Source organism: Ischnura elegans, chromosome 13 (genome assembly GCF_921293095.1).
Source record: "Ischnura elegans chromosome 13, ioIscEleg1.1, whole genome shotgun sequence".
Lineage (NCBI taxonomy): Eukaryota > Metazoa > Arthropoda > Insecta > Odonata > Coenagrionidae > Ischnura > Ischnura elegans.
Window position 1 is genome coordinate 9,176,877 of NC_060258.1, and position 27,478 is coordinate 9,204,354.

The window sequence follows — 27,478 nt, forward strand, 5'->3', positions numbered from 1 at the left end:
CGAACACCACTCTGGAGATGTTCTAGTTTAAGTACAGAAGGTCTCTTCATGACGAACCTTCGTTATAACGAGTAAGTACACTTAACACAGGAATTAAGGAAAAATTGTGGTTATGAAGTGCAAGAGGATCACACATAGAATCTCTCACTCTCGAGATGCCTTCTTTTGTGAGTGCAACATGTCTCCTTGTAACGAACTCTCGTTATAAAGAGATATGGACAATTAACACAGGAATTTTGGAAATTAGGAAAAATAAAATGTGTTCGTTTTCATACGGAAATTGAAGAGGAGAATAATGAAATGAGAAATGGAATATTCTGCGAGGATATTTATTCAGTGTTGAGAAAGATTACATCGTAGATAATAATCGATGGTACTCACTACATTTGAGTTTTAAGCATTGCTTTAAGAAGTTGTGGGATTAACCAGCCGGTAATAATTGTCCGTTAATCATGTCCAAACAGGGTCTCTTGTCGGGAGGTCAACAATGGTGTTGCCATGACTCCCTTAATGGCTGCCAACGTTGGGGATGAAACGTACATCTCATTAAGGCTTCACGGTAGTTGCTGGAGGAGGGGCAGGTGCAGCAGGACACGTATAATTGTTTTCGCACTTGCTCGAGGAAGGATTGAATGTTTGAGCCCCCGGGCACTTTCTCTCGTATCTCTTGTAAGGAGGTCCGTATGAGGTGGAGGCCAAGCACTCGATGTAACCCTGGCATTTCGGGACGTCTGGGTTCGGGAATCTGCCGGCTTTTTTGCAAACCACCTGCAACAAAATAAAACGTTAATTATGAACATGGGTCCTCCGTTAGCTGTCAATGGCGATTCTATTTTGGGAGGGGGGAGGCTAATGTGGTCCCCTGCCCCTAAATTGGGTCGAACCACACACCACATGGAATCAAAAAGTTGCCATTCATCGCTACAAATCATTTGCTTTGAAGGCGTTTAGTTGGTTCAGCACTTTCTAACCCAGAGCTGTTTGTGGTAGAAATTAAATCACCAGACTCCTCATTCTAAAAAAAAAATTTGAACAATTTCTACTCAATTATGATAGGGTAGTATCCTTCATCAAAGAAAACGAAAGGCATTGATTGCGATTCGTAAACCACCATTATTCATTATATACAAATTATTTGGTTTTAGAAATCCCAGTTTAGACGAATGGCAGCGGTCAATTTTAACCTCATTTGAAAATGGCCAGATTGGCGCCCATGCGATACCACTCCACGTGACATCACAGGGACCTAGTTTTTATACAAGTAGATAGGAGTTATACATCGTCTGAGATTACCAATGCGTGCATGAGGCGCAGAGCTCAGGGAAACATGTCTTAATAATCACCTATTAAAACTGCCTAAGTTTGGAAAGTTTCGTTCATTTGATAGGGTATTAATAATCCTTATTCAAGCAAAGCGCAACCAGCTAGCGAGGTTATCTGCTACCTGCCAGCAGCCTGCATCGTAGCGGCACTCAAAAGTAGCCTCACACAGCGGCAGCCGGAACTAGAATGACGTCACATGGGCTTTTCCAAGCATTGATACTTAACGGTCGCGTTTTCGCGCGCTTGAAATTTTTTACTTTTCATTTAATCGCGAAAAATAGATATCGTGATTTAAAAAATCTAAAAGCATGAAATACGTACTCCAGGAGTAATAATTTTTATATTAAGACGATAAAAATAATAGGAAACCACCCTATTATTGCGGCAGCTACATATTTAGCCATTAAACTTTACTGCGCAAAAGAAAAGTTTCTATTTTTTTCTAGAGAAATGAACAAATAATTATTTCGAAAACTTACTGGTTAAACAATTGTATGACCGCTGTCCCTTACCGCTAAGAGGGGTAATAAGAGACGAGGGGTCAGGGTACCCGCTCCCGGATTCCGAGGGTAAAGCCTAAACCCCGCATTATTATTGGGTCCCGAAACAAAGACGTTATACACCCACGACCGTCATAATAGGGGGAGAGCTAGGAAACGTATATATATGGCTTTCGCTATTCTGGTCAGCCGTATATTTCCGTCTGAAAATCTCAGACGGAAATATACGGCTTTCGTATCCCGGGTCAAGAAACGTCCACACGTATATTTACGTCTTTAGTAGGTAAAAGCATAAAGGCACCCTGATACAATTCGGGTGTGTTGCTTACCTCGCAAATTCCTTTGTTGGTGTACTCCTTCCCATCCGGACATTTGAGCACATAAATGGGAGACCCTGCTTCGCATACGACATAGAAGCGAGGCTCCGAGGGGAATGCGTATAAGCCGGTGGCGCCGGAAGGACACGTGGCCACGTGGCAGTCGTAGGAACTAGTCCTGAGTTTGCAGCCTTCAAGTTCGGAGGAGAAGACGTATCCAGGATCGCAGTAACCCATCGCATCTTTCAGCGTTGTCCCTACCGGATAGCAGTAGTGGTACACTGAACAGTTTTTCGGATCCGGGATGGTCCTGTAAAAGATAAGATACATCTACATAAAGCCCTGTGAGTTAATATCGTGAGCGGTGGCATAGTGAGGGTTTTGAAATTACCAGAGATTTCGAGTGCATGGAAAATACCCCAGGGCAAAAGGGTGTCCTCCATGGAATATTTTTGGTATTTTTGATGTTGAAAACTTGATTTTTAGGACTCAAAAACAGTAATTTTAAACGAGTATTTATTAAAAGTTACGTATTGAGGTCATCTTACTCGTTTTTGGCGACTCTTTTAGAGACTCAAGCGTGCGAGCTACCTATGAGGTGTTTGGTAGCAGCAGACGACATCCATCGGATATCGAAATGAGTTTGATATATATCCAAAACACGTTATTGCTCGCGTTCAGCGGATACTCACCGGGATCAAGAGACCCCTCACCGGTGAGCGACCGGTCGTTGCGATCTGCTCAACGGTTGCTGAGCAGTGATCAGTCACGTGACCAAACAGCAGAAACATTCAAAATGGGCGGTAATGCGATTCCAGTAGAAGCGCTGGCGATTTTAATCGCAGGAGACGATGATACTGTGAACAATTTGTTCGGTTTAATTCAACGCGAGACGAGATTCTTTAGAAGAAATCCCTAAGCCGTACGCCTCAGAAGAAATAGGCCGCTGAATGAAAACTATTACGAAAGGATAGTCCCTCGTTTTCAGGACGATAGCTTACTTAGTCGATGGCAAACCTGAAGCCGGTTACTTTTGAAAATCGCAAATGGTACTCGTCACTGATAGCAAATTTTTATAAGCGGCTTGTGCAATTTTCCGGTACGTAACCCATCCCTGTGAGATATCACTTACCCTTCCGCTAAGCACTTGAATCCAGAATCGCAATCCTCTGGAACTTGACTCACGCAGGAAGCGGGTGTCACTTTGTTGCTGCAGTAAGGGGTGCTACCTCCGCAAGTCACACTTGTTAATGTCTGGAATCCGTCGCCCAAATCGGCGCAGATTTGAAGTTTTTTGCAGGCGCTGTCGCAGTTAAGCGCCTTACCATCACACAACGGGTCAGCTGCCCTCTTCACCATTCTCCTCGGTCTGACCTGAAGTCGGAAAGGATAATACAGGTGCAAATGAGAGTGCGGAGCAATAATAGCGGATTTTTTAGGAAAAACAACGGTAGGTAATAATTAAGGTGGTTGGGCTGAAGTCATGTCATGTAAACGAGCTAAATGATTCACCGAATAATTTAGACAAAAGATAAACGCGATTCACGCCAAAGATTCACCGAATAATTTATACAAAAGAAAATGAAATTCACGGAAAAGATTCACGGAATAATTTAGACAAAAGAAAACGCGATTCACGCCAAAGATTCACCAAATAATTTAGACAAAAGAAAACGTGATTCACGCCAAATATTCACCAAATAATTTAGACAAAAGAAGTCGCGATTCACGCCAAAGATTCACCGAATAATTAAGACAAAAGAAAAACGCAATTCACGCAAAAGATTCACCGAATAATTTAGACAAAAGAAAAACGCGATTCACGCCAAATATTCACCAAATAATTTAGACAAAATAAAACGCGATTCACGCCAAAGATTCACCAATTAATTTAGACAAAAGAAAACGCAATTCACGCCAAAGATTCACCAAATAAGTTAGACAAAAGAAAACGCAATTCACGCAAAAGATTTACCAAATAATTTAGACAAAAGAAAACGCGATTCACGCAAAAGATTCGCCAAATAATTTAGACAAAAGAAAACGCGATTCACGCCAATGATTCACCGAATAATTAAGACAAAAGTAAACGCGATTCACGCAAAAGATTCACCGAATAATTTAGACAAAAGAAAACGCGATTCACGCCAAAGATTCACCGAATAATTAAGACAAAAGAAAAACGCAATTCACGCAAAAGATTCACCGAATAATTTAGACAAAAGAAAAACGCGATTCACGCCAAATATTCACCAAATAATTTAGACAAAAGAAAACGCGATTCACGCCATAGATTCACCAAATAATTTAGACAAAAGAAAACGCAATTCACGCAAAAGATTTACCAAATAATTTAGACAAAAGAAAACGCGATTCACGCAAAAGATTCGCCAAATAATTTAGACAAAAGAAAATGCGATTCACGCCAAAGATTCACCGAATAATTAAGACAAAAGAAAAACGCAATTCACGCAAAAGATTCACCGAATAATTTAGACAAAAGAAAAACGCGATTCACGCCAAATATTCACCAAATAATTTAGACAAAAGAAAACGCGATTCACGCCAAAGATTCACCAAATAATTTAGACAAAAGAAAACGCAATTCACGCAAAAGATTTACCAAATAATTTAGACAAAAGAAAACGCAATTCACGCAAAAGATTTACCAAATAATTTAGACAAAAGAAAACGCGATTCACGCCAAAGATTCGCCGAATAATTAAGACAAAAGAAAACGCAATTCACGCCAAAAATTCACCAAATAATTTAGACAAAAGAAATCGCGATTCACGCAAAAGATTCACCGAATAATTTAGACAAAAGAAAACGCGATTCACGCCAAAGATTCACCGAATAATTAAGACAAAAGAAAAACGCAATTCACGCAAAAGATTCACCGAATAATTTAGACAAAAGAAAAACGCGATTCACGCCAAATATTCACCAAATAATTTAGACAAAAGAAAACGCGATTCACGCCATAGATTCACCAAATAATTTAGACAAAAGAAAACGCAATTCACGCAAAAGATTTACCAAATAATTTAGACAAAAGAAAACGCGATTCACGCCAAAGATTCGCCGAATAATTAAGACAAAAGAAAACGCAATTCACGCAAAAGATTCGCCAAATAATTTAGACAAAAGAAAACGCGATTCACGCCAAAGATTCACCGAATAATTAAGACAAAAGTAAACGCGATTCACGCAAAAGATTCGCCAAATAATTTAGACAAAAGAAAACGCGATTCACGCCAAAGATTCATCGAATAATTAAGACAAAAGAAAAACGCAATTCACGCAAAAGATTCACCGAATAATTTAGACAAAAGAAAAACGCGATTCACGCCAAATATTCACCAAATAATTTAGACAAAATAAAACGCGATTCACGCCAAAGATTCACCAAATAATTTAGACAAAAGAAAACGCAATTCACGCAAAAGATTTACCAAATAATTTAGACAAAAGAAAACGCAATTCACGCAAAAGATTTACCAAATAATTTAGACAAAAGAAATCGCGATTCACGCCAAAGATTCACCGAATAATTAAGACAAAAGAAAACGCAATTCACGCCAAAAATTCACCAAATAATTTAGACAAAAGAAATCGCGATTCACGCCAAAGATTCACCGAATAATTTAGACAAAAGAAAACGCGATTTACGTAAAAGATTCACCAAACAATTTAGCCAAAAGAAAACGCGATTCACGTAAAAGATTCACGAAATAATTTAGACAAAATAAAACGTGATTCACGCCAAAGATTCACCAAATAATTTAGACAAAAGAAAACGCGATTCACGCCAATGATTCACCAAATAATTTAGACAAATGAAAACGCTATTCACGCCAAATATTTACCAAATAATTTAGACAAAAGAAAACATAACTAGGAACGAAATGTATGCACTATTTCGCACCTCAACGCAATGCGAATATGATTTTTTTTACCACGTTTCACTGTACTCGCTTCCTTGTTTGTCCTTCTGGAAAAAATCTTGCGACTCAAATTTCGACCACTTCCGGATTAATTAGAGCTCTGAAATTTTCAGGATAGCTCAGAATTGGATGACAATTTAATGTTAATATACTTTTACCACGATTGGAGAGAGTACCTTGAGTTATATTCAGAAGCAAATTTTTGTATTCTGGAGTGCGCATTTCATGCGCTAAGATTTTCGAATGACGATATCTATTTTTCGCGATTAAACGAAAAGTGAAAAATTTAAAGCGCTCGAAAACGCAACGGCTAAGTATGAATGATGGGAAAAGCCCGTGTGACGCATTTCTGGTTTCAGCTGTCGGCGTGTGAGGTGACCTTTGGGCGAGACTTGAGCGCTGATACGACGCAGGCTGCTAGCAGGTAGCTGAGTACCCTGCTAGCAGGTATCGCTTGGCTTAAATAAGGATTATTAATACCTTATCAAACGAAGGAAACTTTCCGACCTTAGACAATCTCTGTGCCTCATGCATGCATTGGTAATCTCAGACGATGTTAAACTCCTATCTACTCGTATAGAAACTAGGTCCCTGTGACGTCACGTGGAGTGGCATCGTATGGGTGCCAATCTGGCCTTTTTCAAATGAGGTTGAAATTGACCGTGGCCATTCCTCTAAACTGGGATTTATAAAACCAAATAATTTGTATAGGTATTATGAATATACTGATGGTGGGTAACGAATCGCAATCAATGCCTTTATTTCGCATTCTTTGATGAAGGAAATCACCCTGTTGCCTCCCGAATTTGTCGGCACCCTCGCCTCCTTTGCAAGTGCATCCTGATGTCTTTGCTACTGTGTCCGTTTTCCCCTAATGCGCTGCCCAAATAGTTGAATTACTCTACCTGCTCAAGTTTTTCCCCACCTACTTTTATCTCGAGTCTCATATTAATCGCTAATTATTTATACCAAGAGGATAGTCCATTTGATTGTTGAGAGCAACTATTGTAGGCAACCTGGTAGGCAATGAATGAATAAATTAGGTTTGGGGGATAAAACCCCCCCCTTCCAGAGCTCAGAAATTTTTTTAAGTTTAATCAATTTCACTTAATTGGATTAGTATTACTTATAGAATAGTGTAAGGATTAATAAAATATCCCTCAGAAAGCCGTAAAACTCACCATTGTGAACCATTTATCTTTAAAATTCCGCATTTTATTAATCTCGCACCTACCGCTTATCCTGGTGGGTATTCCATACCCCCCACGCACCCTGGTATTAGTTGCACCTAAATACACCCCCTGCCTTAATTCCTAGCTGCGCCCCAGTGACCTGTACTCCAGGATTTGTTTTATCAAAAATATTCTCTAGAAATTATTTATGTGGCAATAAAAAAATATTTCCCGGGTCAGCTATAGTATATAAATGAATAAATTATAAAAGCTTAATGTGATGCGTAAGAACTTTCGATGAACACTAAGATGTGGGTTAATTACTTACTGATACCCGAAATAACTTAAGCATTATTTAAATATTGACTTATGGAAATGTTAGTTACCACTGGAATAAATACCAGGCCGTAGTCAAGATAAAAAGCGGGGCAGTTGTGGGACTGGCCGACAGAAGTGAAAACTGAAATAATTATTATCCATTTATTTTTTATATAGATTTAATATTATTAAAGAACTAATTTTTCCAGTAACACTCATTTTTCAACAAAAATTGAAATTATATTTTTCAGCAAACTGTTTATTATTAAATATATATTAAAAATACGACGTGTATGAATAGAAAGTAACATCATTTATATATTAAAATATAATATGCTTTTATTTCTTTTATTTAATATGCTTCAAACCTATGATTGTTCACTATGCACATAAAATAAACTGCCTTAAATTGTACTGGCCTGTATTTTTATAGCGTGTACACTAGGCCGGCCCTTATTTTTCAGAATTGCGAAAAGTTATGTTTTCCTGGTCTCAAAATGATCCAAATGGTGTTCATATTCACGTGTTAAAATTTGGTTACTTTAAAATAACGGCAACCCGTGCCCCAAGGGCCCTAAGTACTAAGGACCCTCAGTTGAGTATTTTGGGGCCAAAAAAGCACTATTTCTATGTAAAACGTAAAAGTAAAGGGCTTTAGGGCCGATTTTCTGTTTGTTTTAACCTATCTCTAAGCGTTTAGGAGATATCGCCCGTCGTAATGCAATCTCCCCCCTAGGGCGCCACCCCGCACCGCGGCATCGCTGAGGTATGTCCCGCACCACTTACTAGAGACTTCCCCTCAAACCCCTCCCCTCCCTCGGCAAGGACTTTGCTCCTGATGTCAAGATCTAGCCTCTGAAGAAATGTGCTTACCTTAGAAAGAATTTAATTGCCATAACAATACTTCCAATCCAAGAGATCAATTTATTTTCACTCTGTCCATGAATTTCGGTACATTAACCAAAATAAAAAAGATTTTCATTGTATTTCTAATTTTTCACTGACATCCTACTTTTGGCAATGAAAGTGCCTTTCCGCACTTAAGGATTGTATTGCGATGAAAAGTCACACTTATTGTTAGTAATAAATTTTGAAAGCTGTCTTCCTTCAACGTGACTGCCCAAAAATCTTGAATTAGTTTCACTCCTCTCGCTGCACAATCATTTCCCACTTGATGACCCCGAATAATTTGCAAATCGTTCTTGTATGTTCATCCCATTCTCGTATGTTCACATCGAAGAATGCAATGCATATTTACAATACATTAAATAGCTTTCTCGAATTAGTGGTGACAAAATTTGGTATAGATACCTTAGTCATGTCTTTACGTTTATATAATGCCTTCTTCGGTGGATCATATTTTCCTACACAAGACCACATACGGCGTATCACGTTTTTTTTCACACCTAGAAATGGATCCGTCAAAGAAGGACAGGCCTACAAACTCCTCACCCATGTACCACAAGTAGTTTGAAAACCTCTTTTGTGCTGCTTTCGCTATGTCTAGGTTAACACTTTCGTAATTAACAAGTCTTTGCAGGAACTACGGGTCACTGATGGGAGCTAATGCAACAAAAGGAGCGGAGAACCACATCTTTTCATTTCTTCTTGAATATATTGAAATCTATTCCACCAATAACTGCATTTTGTTCTCCTCTTTATTTGCGTAAGAACTTTATTTCTTCAGCCCTAGCACATTTATCCGAGAGATTAACTGCACTTTCCTCCTCGCGCGTCAAAAATTCAATGGTACCGCACCTTGTAATGCCAAGCAAATCATCAAGATTTGTTACGAAAGATTCTCTTCTCTTCATATCCACCGTAGTTCGCGTTCTCTTTATGCCGTTGCATGTTCATCCATTCTTTGCGTCATTTTTCTAACTTTTCAATCGCCCGATTTTCCGTAAAAACAGGAATTCTAGTTTTATACTATAAATGAGACGCATTTCTCACGGTTTTTCTCGCACTAAGTCTTACAAATTTCGAACCCATTAGGAGATAGAGAAAACACATAGTACTTCTCTCACTGTCGATAAATTTGAGCCGAGTATTTCTTCACTTTCTGTTCCAACCAGTTCAATGCCTGGATTTTGTCTTGATTACATTTCCTTTCCTTGTTGGTCTATTCTTAAAATGAACGTCACGTTCATGATAAAGTATTTATTTCACCACTTTTCTCCTCACATCCTAAAAAACTTAGCTCTTCCTATCCTTTGCACACTATACACAAGAACTATCTCTATCTATCCACAGTGATATACATCCGTGAACCTACTGCCTCGTTTCATCTTCCTTGAATATTTCTATTTACTTTGTAAGCCCTGGAAGCCCTGCTCATTCCCTTCATTCCTTTATTATTCATAGACACATTTCTATCACATGCTTATAATATTTTGTACATAAAAAGCACTTTGGAACAAAGCCTGCTGGAATGGTTCGCGGCCGTTTGGCGGCAAAAAATCAAGGTTTAAGAGGTCGGTACCCAATACATAGGACGGCATTGAAGGGTTAAAATTGACATTATAGGCTTTAACAACATTAATCATGACACAAAAGGAACAACCTATTCAATACTGTACCACAAGTATGTAAATCTTGTCATCAGGAGCGAAGTCCTTGCCGAGGGAGGGGAGGGGTTTGAGGGGAAGTCTCTAGTAAGTGGTGCGGGACATACCTCAGCGATGCCGCGGTGCGGGGTGGCGCCCTAGGGGGGAGATTGCATTACGACGGGCGATATCTCCTAAACGCTTAGAGATAGGTTAAAACAAACAGAAAATCGGCCCTAAAGCCCTTTACTTTTACGTTTTACATAGAAATAGTGCTTTTTTGGCCCCAAAATACTCAACTGAGGGTCCTTAGTACTTAGGGCCCTTGGGGCACGGGTTGCCGTTATTTTAAAGTAACCAAATTTTAACACGTGAATATGAACACCATTTGGATCATTTTGAGACCAGGAAAACATAACTTTTCGCAATTCTGAAAAATAAGGGCCGGCCTAGTGTACACTCTTCTGCACGTTCATGCACGAGCTCTTTATATTTAATGAACTTATACAATATACACTTTAGATTTTTATTTTCAATTTTAATATTTTTAAAACAAAAAGACTTTAACAGTCTATATATTAACAATATATTTAAAAAGTTTATATACTATACCTAGTCAGCCTGCGTAGTTGAAATATCCATTGTAAAGTTTTTTTAAATTGTATGAGATTGAGAAAAAATCCTCCCCGGCGGGGGATCGAACCCTGGTCTCCCGCGTGACATACGGGGATACTGACCACTATATTACCGAGGATGTGAGGAAGACTCAAATGTATATCTCGCTGTAGGGATCGCGGTGTCGGGTCGGTGACGCTCACGCGAATTCTATGCTTTTTCCCCATCCCGCAAAAGTGCTTAACGCCGCTAAAGAAGTTTTCACTTCAAAAATTTAGCGCACATTAGTAATTTTGATTTCTTGTGTGATATATGAGAAACGTGGAAAACTGTAGGATAGTACATATCCCAAGAAAATGCTAAGAATTAATGAATACGCCTATCGGAGTACCGGCAAGGAGTTGAAAAGTAGATCAATATGCATTGATATTGTATGTTAATCATCTGTTAAAGGCACAATCTGGAAAGTTATTTTGTTGGCAGCTTTTAGAATCATCTTTAAGACGCAAATTCCTATTTTCGTTTCTTCCTTACCCAGTGAGAAATGAGCTATCGAATCGCCGTCGATTCAACGTCGAAGTAAATCATCGATAAAACGTCGATGGCAACACATCGATCGATGTCTATATGATCCGAATATCTACGTGTTTTCGACGTCGACGTCATCGACGTGTTTTCGATGTCGACGTCATCGACGTGTTTTCTATGTCGATGTCATCGACGTGATACCGTCTTCTTACCTGCGATTCCTAATAATAATTACGGAAATATACATCTTTTAGGCTAATAAAGAGCATCTATTGCTGCTCCAACGACGGATTTCACTCGAGCACCCATTGTCTAAACAAATGAAGGCTGAAATAATTAGACTGTTTCAAATTTATTATGGTGAATTGTAATCTCAAGTCCTTCGTATTTATATTCAATAATAATTAGAAACCCTTGAGAAAAAATGTGAGATGTTGATATCTATGACGCGAGGCTAAAGGTATCGAAATGACACGAAGCGAAACACCGACAGCAACCGACACAGGTTTCCCACGGTTCAACCGGCTTATCAGATCGACAGAGTCCAAAGATTAGTAGAGACCGGTAGAGACTGTTGGAGACTGCCTTCGAGCTTCAACGCCATGCGCTTCCGGTAAAGTTACAGAATGAAAAGGAATCAAAGATTGTTCTCCGAGATTAAGACTAACGTGTATGAATTAATAAAATAATTATTTAATTTTAGCTTTATTATTCGTGTCATATATGTTTTAATAGAGTCTCACAGTTAATTTTAAGACTTTGTCACAACGTCGCTAGCCAATCAACACGCTGACCCCGCTGACCAATGAGAATAACACATCGAAAAATCGTCGATTGAACAAATAAAATCGAAATCGACCACATATCGATCTATAGTCGTCGAATCGACGGAGATTCGACGTAGATTCGATGATCCATTTCTCACTGGGTTACACGTGCGTTGCGACACAGATACGTCTCGGTATTTTTGTGTACAAGTCAGACTTCTCGGGCAATCTATCTCAGGATTATATCAGGGTGAGAAACGCGTAAGTATGTATATAAATGAATAAATTATGAAAGAATAATGTTATGCGTACCCTGCCTGACCCCACTGCGGCAGCTGTACATGTCTTGCTCACTGGATCGAAGAGCAGTCCTCTGGGACACTTTTCGTGGTATGCGGTGAGCGAGCCGTCATCATTGCGAACGCAGTCCACGTACCAACGACACGGCCTCGACCATACAATGGGCTGCGGACCCTCTAGGCCTCCAGAGCAGAACTCAGGGCCGAGGAAGGAGCTGGAAGGAAAGAATTAAAGACAGGCTGGATTGTTATTATCCAAAAATCGTGCGGTACCAGATTCAAACCACGCATATTACAGAAAGAAAACGCAGGTCAACTTAGAGATGTGTCGTAATCAGTGCGCATTTAATAGTGTTTACAAAAGTCGCCACTCGCGTCGCTGACGAGTAAACTGATCCGAGCTTAACGGGGAAATGAGGTAGAAAAGGGTGGTTTCCTATTATTTCTTTATTGCCTAAATCGAAAGATTATTACTCCTGGTGTACGTATTTCACGCTCTTAGATTTTTAAATAACGATATCTATTTTTAGCGATTATATGAAAAGTGAAAAATTTTCAAGCGCGCAAAAACGCGACGGCCACGTATGAAAGCTGGGAAAAGCCGGTGTGACGTCTGGCTCCTGATTTGTGAGGGTATGAACGCTGCTACAATGCAGGCTGATTGGTGCCGAGCTTGGCGGTAGCGTGGAGTACCCTACTAGCAGGTAGCGCTTGGCTTAAATAAGGATTATTAATACCCTTTCAAACGAAGGAAACTTTCCGACCTTAGCCAGTTTTAATAGGTGATAATTAAGACATGTTTCCCTGAGCTCTGTGCCTCATGCATGCATTGGTAATCTCAGACGATGTATAACTCCTATCCTCTCGTGTAGAAACTAGGTCCCTGTGACGTCACGTGGAGTGGCATTGCATGGGCACCAATCTGGCCTTTTTCAAATGAGGATAAAATTGACAATTGCCATTTGTCTAAAATGGGATTTATAAAACCAAATAATTTGCAAAAATTATGAAAGCACTAATGGTGGGTAACGAATCGCAATCAATGCCTTTCGTTTTCTTTAATGAAGGAAACTACCCTATTAAGGCCGTTTTACACGGTACACGGAATTGCGCAGTCTGACGTACGTGTGAAGGCGCAATCAAAATTGCGTCGTGTAAAGCGGTGAATTGCTGGAACACACGCGAGTATGCGTGGATGCGAGACGGCAGAATAGCCCCTGTTCTAATTTCGTTAATGCATTCGTGCAATTCCACGCCATTTTAGAAATAGATGCAGCTCTAACCTGCGCCATTCCGTGCCCCGTGTAAAACGGCCTTTTAGGGGTATTAACCGAAATTTATGCACAATTTGACGTAAATTAAATCTCAAAATATTGAGAAAAAAAACTGGATCGCAATGCTTTCATCACCTCGCTTTGGACATTTTAGAAAACCGATTAATATGCGACCGAAATGGCAACAGAAATAAGCCTTTCATTGGATGGAATTGCCCGTAGCCCATGCAGTCCCCTCGGTTCAAACGCTGACTCAAAAGCCCTTACAATCTTCCCTCCCTATAGTTTCATTTTGCAAACAAAATACGCATTTATTTCTTTCCCAAAAAATATTAAATAAGAATTCAATTCTTTATCTTATAAGCAGTGTTTATGTTTTAGCTTCCGATTGTTGGTCATAATTGAAATTTTACATGAAAGAAGATTACACCGTTATGATAGAAAGCTAATGGTGTTGGACAGTTATGGACCTAAACGAAGTATACACGATTAATTCAAAAGATGCCACCGAGTTCAAAATGGAGGTATCATGTAAATATTTATAAATATTTAATATATATAACAATTTAAAGTTTTTGTGACGGAATTACCAATTTAGCATGTTCACTTATATCCGTATTTTAAAATCTGTATGCATTGGTTAATAAAGTTGTTATTTGTGTAAAAACGTTGCCAAAGCTATACTACACACGACCCACAATGAAATAGAATACTACTAATGTTTTTTGTTGATAAATATTACTCTGCAAACTATGATGAAATAGTTCATAACAAATCTCTGGCAGCCATCTTGAATTCAAAGATCACCAAATGAGTAACTAAGTTGTTTGAGCAAATCCAATACTTATTTCATATAATTCAATCATTTAACTGTTGATTTATCAAGGTAAAATATTTCCAGCCTAAATTTTAATTTTAGAGAAAAAGTTGACATTTTCGCGGAAATGCCTATTTTATTAATTATAAATGTTTTATGCCTTTGTTTCATGAAAATAAATATGATTGATACTCACTGCGATCTACAAAAACCACCGGAGAATACCTGTAACAAGGAAGAAAAAACAATTATTACCAATACGTCGTTCGGACGTACATATAACATTTCTAAGAATAGCTCGTTCAAATAAAATATCTACGTAAAATAGAATTTCGAGAATGAATCATTTCATAAAGAACAAGATGGTTTGAGATGACGTAGTACACTGAATATCGAGTGAGAAAAACGGAAAATATACATCACTCATTGATTACAAATTTCTTTACGAACTTACGATAAAAAACAGTGGCAATTTCTGACTCCAAGTCTTTTAATGGCGACTCGATGGGTAGTTTCTAAGGGGTTGCTAAGGTGGTAAACAACCCCAAAACAAATTGATGACAATTGAACCCCAAAACAAATTGATTCAAAACAAAGTAATGACACAAAATTTGATAAAAAATAGAAAGACGAAATTATTTCGTAATTTTAGGAGAATGGAGGCAATCTCTCATCTCATCTTGAATTGGCGATATGGCGAAATATGAACGACGAAATTCTTTCGTGATTTCAGAGGAATAGAGGCAACCTCTGATTACATCTTGAAAAGAATAGTGAATGCTGGGTAGATGTCTTGGGTGCTGCCCAAAGGGTCCGGGATTCGATTCCAATTTGAAGCTTTTTGTCACCACACGTAAAGAAAATCCACCTAGTGCGTTTTGCTCCAAGGAAAGGGACTGTCTCATCTACCTTGAACGAGTGAAATTCACACAACCTAGGCTTACTTCGAGGCGAGCTCTGCCCTCACCGTTTAAACTCAACCTTCAGGTATAATCACTGTCGCCCGTTAACACAACCACGGTCGTAACTGAGGTCCGTACCGCGGCAGATATTAACCATCGTCTGAACGCAAGTTGGTTACCGATATATCAGTAGTTCGTAACGTTGCCACTTAATCGTGGTTAGAGCTACTGGTACGGCTGAAAGGGGAAAACGGAGGTATGAAGAGAAGGGCGATATTAATTATTTCGAGAAAATTCGAAAGAATCTTCTGCGCGGTGGAGTTGATTTCAAGGAAGGCAAGTGAAATCATTTGCTGGAGAATGCAATGTTTTTTGCCACTAGTTACTTAAAGTCAGAAGATGTTCACATGAGGGCAGCACTGGGCTACCCCTGTTGTGTGAATGCACGTAAGTTGGTTACCGAAGTACGGAATGGAATCGTATGTATTAGTAAGAGAAAATATGGCGATCTATTGGGCGGTTGCTAAGATGTTGCTAAGGTAACAAACTTACCGTGGAGATGATCAAGATGGCCGCCAGCACGTAACCCATCTTCTCGACGTTTCCTCACTTGCAGTGAAGAGCTGAATGCAGAAGTTTGGTCCTCTGCTTGAGTGTGCCTTGCTGGGGCGACTGTGCCGCCGTTATATACTGAATCGAGTCCGTAATGAGGTTCGGAGAATTGAAAATAAAATGCATTTTTACTGCCAACGGAATCAAACCGTCCGAAATGTTTGCCGTACACTATTTGATTTATGAAATGCTCCGAATTGAGCTCTAAGTGCACAATTAAGATATCAGATCTTTCCTCTTCTTTCTCAAGACGCACGGAATTCGGCGTATCATCCCACCAACTTTTTTCCTTGTTCTCAATCAAAATGATAAGGAAGCATTAGGCTCTCGGCAAGCGCCTGAATCTACAGTCGGTGAAGGTCACGTGACGCAAAGAGACGACTTATAATTGCCACGATCTCCATTTGAATCGTCCTCCAATTACTCTCGCGGAAGAAAATGATAATTGAAAATTCTAGAACGAAAGGATGCGAAGAATGAATTCAATTGGGCTCACAGTATTAATAAATTTTGGTAACAAAAAAAATGAGAGGAGGTTTTGGTAATTTCGGTGACCAAGCAGCAGACGAAATCCATCGCATATCGAAATAAGGTTGATATATCCAAAACAAGTTTTTATTAAACGATAGATATTTTTACACCGTTACATATTTATTTATTTATTATGTTTAATGTTCGCCCAACATATACATAATTATAGGGCGAGCAATACAAGAATATGACTACAAAAAATTGAAAATAAATTGGCCACAGCCACAAAATAGTAACAATCATGATAACAAATGCAGAAAAATATTAACTAAATACTATCACAGTCGCGAAACATATTCTTAACATCTTTTACAAAGCAGTATTTCTTTTGATACAAGTCTAGATCGTTGAAATTTTTGTTATATAGTACACAAATCCATCGTATTGGCGTATTGGAAGAACAATTTGTTTTAACCTTAGATGTGTAAAATGTTCTTTTAAACCGGCTATTAACAATCGGAACTATTATTTTTATTTCCTTCAGTAACTCATAACATATCCCCTTATTGATGACATCATGCAGAAACAGCAGATCGTTTATGTTTCTTCTATTTTGCAGGGTATGGAGACTTTCTATTGTTTTCTTTCATCATATGTACATGTTACCACCAGGCCAATGGCCTACTTGTAACGATTTTAATAATAATAATAATAATTGTTGGAAAACGATGAGTGCAAATTATACTGGAATTCAGAAATAAAAACTGACCGAGCAATTAAAAACAATAGACCAGACATAGTTATAATAGACAAAATAAAACGGCACACCACCCTCATAGACGTGACAATTCCCTTAACACATTCCGTGCTGACCGTTTTTTTGAAGAAAATGCCCTGTGGCTGACTTTTTGGCAAAAATTTGTATTTTTTTATTATTATTTTAACGACGTTATCTTATGATTTGTGATCCCTGCTACATATTTTCGCACTTTTTTTTTTAAATAACCCTTCATTTGTTGAAAATTTGAAATTTAAATTTTCAAAGTATCCTGTCAAACTTTTCATACCTTCCCGCAACACACCTACATGTTTCCCACATTTCTTTGCTCTTTGTCAGTACTGTAGCGAAAACCCGTTTAGACTTTATCACTTTCTGGAAAAAACTAATGGAAATAGTAATGCAGCAAACATTATTTTTATAATCTGGAAATGATACATTCAAATACGATTTTAAATGTTTTATTGCTCAAAAGAAAATATTGCGAGTATTACCAATATTTCCAGCAAAAGTGTTTTCGATCCCTATTGTGGAAAAATTATTATGAATGATATGATATCCTTTGGATAATATTTTATAATGATAAACATTGGTTTATAAATGAAAGGGAAAATTTGTATAAACGAAGAATTGTTGCAACGAAACATATTGTTTTACAAATCAAAAATTGACCAGCATTTTTAGAATAATTTTTCAGTTACTAAATACTTAGCATAAAATAATATCTTTTTAAATAAATATTGAAATAGAAAATATAAAAGGTAAACATTAAAAAATAATTTTTTTCTGCTGGGTAAATAATTTTCTGCATCACAAAGTCTTGTGATACTTCTGGAAACAGTCAAGACACAATCGAGGATCAGATAGGCAGGGCTATAATATGATGTATCCTGGTTGACATTCTTCTTGAAGCACTGCCTACATCTCTTCTGTTTTCGTCTTTTCTGTCTATCGTGTTTTTCATATAATCGGGTAAATGTCCTAATAAGCCCTTGGTTTTGGTTGAGGCAGGCTAGGATGACTATCTCCTCAAAGGGATCGAAGGTACAGATATTGTCATAAGAGATTCTATAACTGGAATTAGAAAGTCGATGAGAGGAATTTTTCAAAAATTTTCTTTGAATAAAAATTAACAACAGCAGTGATTTCAGCAGGTGGATTCCCAATTTTTAGTACCATTTGATGGATTGCCTTTCAATGGGAAAGTCAGACATCATTTGATCCCAATGATCGAGGCCACAATTTTAATTGCTATATTCAGCCACCGCCTGTGGCTTTCTTGGCGTGCACCCTCGCCTTTTCGTAGATTCGTTCATTTTTTGCACTGAATTCAGCGATGATCATCCGCACTTTCCTCTTATCCGTCCACCTTAGGATACCGATTTTATACTCTTGAAAGGCCTCCACCACCTCACCTTTATTTAATTCGTAGCAGAGCACCAAAAGAGGAATAACTTTCTTGCCTGTCCTCAGTGTCCCCGTCAAGTTAGGTTTCCCATTTGGATGGAATCTAGAACTGGCTACATTGTTATAAAAGTTATCAATATGAAAGGATTAGCCTCAGTCAAAATGATCCTCCATCATTTGTTTACCATCTTCTGCGACTGCCCTTTTCCAGACACTTCTGAGTTGGAGGACCTGCAGCGCCAAACCCTTTGCTTCTGTCAACATATACAACTTCATTGCGTACCTGTAGCGCTTTCCCCTCATATATTCACTATATCCCAGCCTAGCTCTCCATGGAGTCATAGACTCTTCCAAACTTAGGTCACTTGAGCGGGTCACTACTTTTTCCATTGTTTCCTTGAATGCGTCTATATGGGGCTAATTTTGAATAATCAGTGGGATAGAGGAGTGTTAGAGTCAGAGAATGTAGATAGGTTCTTGTTGATTTGAAGGGCTTGGAGAATTGACATGAATTGATCAAGCGACTTCTCTCTCCTGAAGCAATGCAAGTCATATCAAGATCAAGCTTTTCAATTATTGGAGATACGGGAGATTTGGATAATTCTAGCACGCAAAATAAGGCCAAAAAGTGGGGAAATTCTTCTATGGTTAAATATTTCCATCTAGTAAACTTCCCTCAGGACACGTATTGCCCATTTTATATCCTCGGATGTATATATCCTCGGGCCGGATCAGTTTCTCCGAGTTCGGCGGCATGTAACTGGGTTAGTGGAAATTGTTCTCTTAGGCTTTTTTTTGTTGGGGAGGATGCCAGATAGAATGCTTGTAAGTATTTCGGATATTATGGAAAAAATCAAGTAATAAGTCTCTAATTCAAATGCTAGTGAACATAAGGATGGGGAAGTCGAGCTATTGTGCATGAAATGTAAATAGTAAAAATAAATTGCAATGTGGAACCAGGACTTTACTGAAGTTATTGTAAAATTCGTGCAAATATACTTATTATTTCATGCATAGCAGCAAATAAACATAGGGATAACAACAAATTTTGCCATGATGAAATCATAGCAAATAAAATCCACTCGGAAACTTTAAAAGTATAAGAACGGAAGCATTTATTAATATCGTAAGGATAAAAATACACATACCTGGAGTATGTCCGAAATTAGGCAACCAGCTAAGCAATTTACCACGATAGCGTTAATTGAAGTTAAAAATAAAAATAACAACAAGGGAAAAATGTTTGAATCCCTTCTTGTAAAAACCAATTAAATAAACACAATCTAATCATTGCGTTAAAAGTCATAAAGAAAGATAAAACACCCTGTAATAAAGTAATTACCTATCCTCGTCAAAGGCAAAAGTATCTTTTTATTATTTCGCTTTGAATATTGTAAAAGTTTTTTTTTTAAGGTATAATAACAATTGTGAGAATATATAACTGTTTTCTGCATTATAAAATGAAAGTAATAAAAAATGCATTGTAAAAAGCCACTCCCAAAGACGTCCTTGCAGAGAAAAACCGGGTAAAATAGAAAAACACAGAAAAAATCGAAAAAAAATTTTTTTCGGAGCTTTCCGCACGGCAAACAGGCGAAGAGTGGTGACTGACCCTCTTCCATACCCTAACAGCGGTGGCTGGCGCTCAGGGCGGAACATAACGCAAAAGGGAATCATGACGTAGCGTCTACGTCATCAGTCACTGGGTAGTGGCTGCCATGACGTAGACGCTACGTCATCAGCACGGAACGTGTTCCATAATGTACAGAAAGCACAATCCACCAAAATTAACAAATATGCAGAACTTGCAGCAGAGATCAAAGCCTTGTGTAAGATGCAGTCAGTAGATATATGCCCAATAGTGATAACAACAACAGGAATCACACCGTGCGAAGTTCTACGCCAGCTAAAAAAAGCTAAACTTGGAGAAAACTCTACCAAAAATACAAAAGTCAGTCATCCTGGACACCTGTCATATTGTCCGACGGTTCCTTTCAATAGAATAATGGTAACACAACATCAATAAATATGTACAAAGTTAAGAGGTATGTCAAAATTTTTTGTGTATTCTATTCTGTTCTTATATATATATGTGTGTGTACTTTAAATCATATTGCTGTATAAAAAACGTGATCTTAACATTTTTATGTAAAAATATTGTATATCGTTGTTGTATTTGTATTTTATATTGTTCATGTTTTCACTTTCATAGCACTGAGGATGATTTTACATAAATCGAAACGTTGGCTATAACTTGGTTTCATTAGGCCTAAACTCCAAGGAACATCATAAAAAGTTAATTGAACAAGGTCAAGAATAGAAGAGGAAAAGTAATAATATACTAATTATCTAAACACTCTTAACAAATCACTATAACAAACATGATTTTCGAAAAGCGGATACACATGATATAATACAAAATATAGTAATCCGTATGTATCCTATTTGAGATATCAACAACGAGCTGTAAATATAACGACACATAGATTTCCAAGTTGTAATATCCGTTATATTAAAAAAAAATTAGTCAAAATAGTATCCATAGGCAGTATATGTTCTGTATAGAATTGAAGAGCACAAATATTTTGTTTGTAAGCTTGGTGATTACCTAAAACCATTATAAGTTCACCCATTTTCTACTCATTAGATGCTGTGAAGGTATCTTAGAGACGTTGTAATATGGACCTCTGTATCCACTGTTGGACATCGCTGCAGCGTTGTTTGGCGGTCATTTGGATATTAGACAGATATCCGTACAACGTTAAATCGATTAATTCATAAAAATAGCTCAGATGTCATATATTTACGCCCCCAATGTTGTCTGGATGTTGTTGGGACATTGATTGCTTCTTGGGTAACTCTTCAAAGGACGACTGTTCCACCATCTTCGCAGTGAATGAATAAGTTTGAGTGAACACAACACTTTCGGATGGCAAAATTTGAGTCATTGAAACGTTGTTGATACACAATCCACCTGGTGGAAATCCCGTAAAGACTACGCGCAAATAATTCGCCGGGAAAGAATTACATCTTTATTTTGGGTGCTCTCCGCGTATTTATGTATCACAGGCGAAGTTTATTGTTCGCTGGTTGTCATGGTAGCGTTTATTTTCCCCATTCAAAGATAACTGGCATTTTCTACCTCAAAATTTAATTTGTCTTATTTATGTGACAATTATTTTTCTTTTTTACATTTATATATCTCTTGTATACAAAATTTTGCCATGAAAATACCTGTAGTAATTCCTGCTGTTGTTGTTGTTGATATTGAAAGGTTTTTGATACAATATCTACCCGGTGGAAATGCCATGAGCACAAATATTTTGTTTGTAAGTCTTAAAACAAGTCTGTATTGCCTAAAACCTTAATAAACTCACCAATTATTTACTTATTCGATAATTTATAAATGTGATATGAATCTCCATCTCTACTGTTAACGTTGTCTGGCGGCCCTTTGGATATCCGATAGATATCCATGCAACGTTAAATGGATTAAACCTGGATATTGCACGGATCTCACATGTTAACGCTAACAATGTTGTCTTGATGTTGGTGGGATATCGATTGCTGCTTGGCTTGTTAACACCATTTTTGAAGCTACCATCCTTAAATTTAAATGCAATGCTACTCATAAAAATTATTAATTTTTTATACCGTTATAAATATGTATTTTAATATGACACGTAGCAAAAAAACATATCATGTGAATAAAATGGAAGTACATCGAGTGAAAATATAAGGGAATACAAGAAAAAACAAAAATTATAACTTTTTTGACGAAAAATATAACATCTTTCACATAAAAAATGTAAAATTAAATTCATTTAAGTATATATGTGCGAATTTACGTATGCATTACATATAAATTCACGCGCACATCTAAAAAAAACAGTTATATCATGAATGAATGACAACCAATCTATCCTTTTTACAAAAAATGTTTATGCTCCTTTATCTGTTAAATTGAAATATGTAAATTATTTTAAAAAAACTTGCCTTAAATAATGAAATGATCTATCAAACAAAGAAAGATTAGGGTTAGGGATTTAAAAATTACAATTCCAAAGTAACTTATTGCCATGCACCTTCCCAGAAATTGCTAGAAAACTACCACTACGCAAAAAAATCCTCTAAGTTCTATAAAGTAACATATCTTTCTTAATGGCATTAACTTCGGTAAAACAGCCGGTAACTGTGACTAAAAAAAAAGACGATAAGAAAGTTCAGAATTATTTTCTTTGGAATTATACTGGTTAATAGGGGCGGTCATCAAACAACTTTTTTCGAAAGTCAAAGTTCGACATATTACAAAATGTAGCCCGAGGTACCAAATGAACAGAGATAAATTTTTTTTCCTGTAGGTTGACATCCTACGGTGGCACCAGAGCCATTTATGTTGAGCACAGGCAACCTACAACACATGTCCTCTTTTTACGATATTTCGGCGATAAATGTCGTTATTTAAATGGTTTTTTCAGCCGATTCTGCACCAGTCATGTCTGAAGTAGTCGAGGTAAGCAACATAGATCAAATAATCGAGTAATTTTGTACAATCACCGGTATTAAAACGCAAATAAACGTTAAAAAAACTTTGACATTTTCTTATTTAATGGCATATATTTTAATTTGGTGTACTCATATGGGCATGATCGCACTAATATGACCCTACCGTTTATGTAGAACAACACTTTTCCCCTCTCCCATCCTAGACTAAGGATCTCCTCATCTCACTGATTCACCTTTTTTGAAGTACTAACGCAATTTGAAATTTTGGAGAAATTTAAAATTGGAAAATTTTTGGAACTCATTTCGACAAAATTATTATAAAATTATTATAAACACTCGGCCGGAAATCGAGGGATCCGGGTTCGAATCCCGGTCAAGGCGAATGATTTTTTCTCTGTGGATTTTTCGCAAAATTATTATTGTTTCATCAGAAGTTTAGCCCCTTTTAAAAAATGAACAAATATGCTTTTTGGGACGGCAATTCAGAAATTTTATTTTTCATCATCAGGCCTAAAAATGGGATAAAAAGACATCCGCAAAAAAGGTGTAAAGGCAATGAGAAATAAATAAACTGATTCACTGCATAATTTTGGACACTAAGCAATGAAAAAACAACATTAAATTGATTTTACACATCTTATTAGCTCTATATTTTTGTTTAATTGTCAAAAAAGTTACTTAAAGGAATTCATCATATTGCTATAGTTAAAAATTCATATAAAAAGAACAGGCAAATATTTAAGGAAATTATTTAATGATTTGAAGCACTAAAGCAAATAAAATAATCTAAATATTAACCCCTAGCAACTAATTTAATTATATATTTTTATTTCTTCTGGTAAATTTTTACAAATACGTAGATACAAATGCAGATTGGAGGTTTTGGTGACCCAATAGGCTTTTGACTGTTCGTTGGATCACCTACAGAGAACAGTCGTAATACTTTGTATATTCGAATAACGAACAGTTTCTACATCCCGTACAAAAAGTACAAAGGTTTGAGTATGAACGCTCATAAAACCATAGCCTTCAAGCTATATTCATGATTATGGTATCATTACTTTCCTTTTACATTGCGCGTTGAATTATAAGGATAAAATTTTTATACCTTTATTAAAAAAAAGTAGTGCATAAGCTAATAAAAGTACAGCTTTTTTTTAAATTGCCAAGTAATCTTCGACTTTAAACATTGACCAAAGTTAAACGCGCTTAAAAAACCTCGCCAAATCCAAAATAATCATCCTTATTATTAATTCGCAATGTAATAAGGAAATTAATGACACCAATGTCATGGAAAAAGCTTAAGTGGTATGATTTTTACGATCGTTCGAATTTTAGTATCTATATTTTTTTGTTCAGACAGTAGATACATAAATAACGCATTAGAAACATAAATAATATATAAAGGAGTGATATATAACCAGTGTTACAATAAAACAACCAATGGAATTGAAATTAAATGAAACAAAATGATAAAAAAGGAATATGGCTGGTAGATACTTCCACGTGATATTCCCCGTAATATTTTTTATTTGTAAATGGCCAAAGTTTCACAAGTTTAATGATCGTTTATTAGCAGCCAAACAGTTTTAAATGTTTTGCCCCAAGTGTAAAAAACTTCGTTTAAAAAATGCAAATTTGATTCAGATAATGGCTACAGTATTTGTTCGTAGATACCCCAGACGTTCAATTTCGAATTGTAAACAATTCACCGTAACAAACATAAAAATATACGTTTCCTGGACGACATACATATTTATTCTGTTAACTATTAGAGAAAACTGTCGCACTCAAATTATTTAAACTAAGTTCAGTTCTTTCTTAGCCGATTCGATGTCTTTTCCTGAGAAACTTCTCAATTTTACGTAATATACATTTCATTCTTCATCTCACGATGTCTTCATCCTCGATTTCCAGTTATAGCTAAAAAACATGGATTGAAATCGCAGGAACAAAATGGCTACAACACTGTGGGGTCTAAACTTCACGCTTTTCATCCCTTTAATTCAATATCGACCGATAGTTTATGAAATTATTTCCTTGAAAAAATAGTTTTATTTTAGTTACATATATCTTATATTATTACATATCATTATTCGTGGGTTTAAAGAAAATTTGTCGAAAACTTTCGTTTCAATTCAGTACTGATTTTGCTTAAAGACTTTAGCGATTTTTGCTTCTGGGGGGGGGGGGGGCGGCGGCACGCCCCTTGCCCCTCGCTAGGAGGCATGAAATAGGCATTGCAGAAAGCCTATTGCACGCTTCAGAAATAATGGTGTGTCATCGCTTCGTCGAAAACTGGTCCCCGAATATTCAGTCATATTCTCGCATTTTTTTGAAATTGGCTCAAATCTGGCTATAACTTCATGGATATTTAGAGTCAGGAGATATGAAACAAAATCATTTTAGACAGACGTATTTCTCGAGTCTTGAAGGCTAACTTGAAGCTTAACAGTATGACTATAAACATTAATTACGATTAATATTAATGTGATAGGTATTGTTCATGTGAACATTTATTCTTAATCAATAATATTACAAACTGATCAACAGTCGTTGCTATCAACAACCAAATCAAGTATCCTCTTGGAATACTTAGATGAAAATGGCGCAAAGCAGTTATTCGTGTTATTGACTATGTTCCACCAATTTTAAAAACCTATCAATTTAAATAAAAATATAAATTTTATTGATAAATTTAAAATTTATCTTTTTTGTACAAAGTTCAGCCCTGAGGATGGTTTAAAATAAAAAGAAACGTCGGCTAAAACTTATTTTGCATAACACACATTGATCTACACTCCCTGAAACTATTTTAACATAATATTCATACGCTTCATATTGTAATTAGGGCCTAATATTTTACACAATATTACGCGCCGATTTATTGGTCAATAAATTGGAAAGTTTCATACGGGCTTGAAGAGTTGTGTTACCCTTTGAAAGTCCAATTTCACACGAAGAAAGAGTTACACGGTCTTGAAGATCTACAAGTCGTCTCTCGAAACGTCGGCTTTTGCGACTGAATTAACCTGGCTAACAACCCGAGAAGAATTCAACAATGGATACCGTTTGGAATTATTATATTTTTCAGGAAATAATTACTTCTTCTTGAATCGATGGTAATAGTCTTCAATAGGGTGGTTTCCTATTATTTTTTATTGCCTACATAGAAAGATTATTACTCCTGGAGTACGTGTTTTTTACGCGATTAGATTTTTAAATTACGATATCTATTTTTCGCAATTAAATGAACAGTGAACATTTTCAAGCGCGCGAAAACGCGACTACTTAGTATGAATGCTGGGAAAACTCCGTGTGACGTATTTCTGGTTCCCGCTGCCGCAAAGTGAGGTGACCTTGGGGCGAGGCTTTGAGCGCTGATACGACGCAGGATGCTAGCAGGTAGCAGAGTACAATGCTAGCAGGTAGCGCTTGGCTTAAATAAGGATTATTAATACCCTATCAAACGAAGGAGATTTTCCGACCATAGGCAGTTTAAATAGGTGATTATTAAGACATGTTTCCCTGAGCTCTGTGCCTCATGCATGCATTGGTAATCTCAGACGATGTAAAACTCCTATCTACTCGTATAGAAACTAGGTCCCTGTGACGTCAGGACGAAAAAAAATTTACCTGGCATCGCATGAGCGCCAATCTGGTCTTTTTCAAATGAGGTCAAAATTGACCGTTGCCATTCGTCTGAACTGGGAATTCTAAAACCAAATAATTTGCATATTATGAATACACTAATGGTGGGTAACGAATCCCAATAAATGCCTTTCGTATTCTTTGATGAAGGAAACTACCCTATTCCTTAGCTTAATACGTACAGACTACATCTATTCCACGCCAATGAAGAATATCAGGGATATTAAAATTTAGATATTTATGTAACGACATTTTTACAAATTGTCGTGGATGTAAAAAAATAAACCTATAAAATCTAAAAATGGTAAAATGTTGAACTATAAGTATTTGTATGAAATTCTGCCGGAGTTTCACAAGGTCATGCAGCGTATACCGTTATACTCATTGTTTATTCGACTACAACAATGAATCGTTAAACATTGTTGAAACGTAAACGTATGGCTTCTACGGTGGAATTATTGAAGATAGAATACGTTTACAACAATGAAAAACGGCGAAACGGTCGTATTTTTCATCTCGTCACGAGAAAAATATTTTTTTGGTACATTTCATCATAATTCTTGGAGAGAGAACGAGATCCTTGCTTAGTAATGAGCATTTTAAATTAAATTTTACCCATTCCTTGATTTTTAAAATGGTCGAAAGGTAGATTTCAATATCCGAGGTTTAGAAGGGCACATGAATATTGAAGTTACGTATGCTGTATGCGAAAAACATTTCTAAATTTT

General features: G+C 36.9%; 1 protein-coding gene across 1 annotated transcript; it reads right to left on the reverse strand.

The window, feature by feature from the left end:
• Positions 1–313: 313 nt before the first annotated feature.
• LOC124170291 lies at positions 314–15,995 on the reverse strand. The gene is made up of 6 exons (XM_046549004.1): positions 15,878–15,995; positions 14,620–14,648; positions 12,346–12,547; positions 3,273–3,514; positions 2,153–2,450; positions 314–768 (listed from the first exon to the last, which is right to left on the reverse strand). Exons 1-6 carry the CDS (start codon positions 15,914–15,916, stop codon positions 547–549), a joined length of 1,032 nt encoding a protein of 343 aa, XP_046404960.1. The 5' UTR covers positions 15,917–15,995; the 3' UTR covers positions 314–546.
• Positions 15,996–27,478: the final 11,483 nt, after the last annotated feature.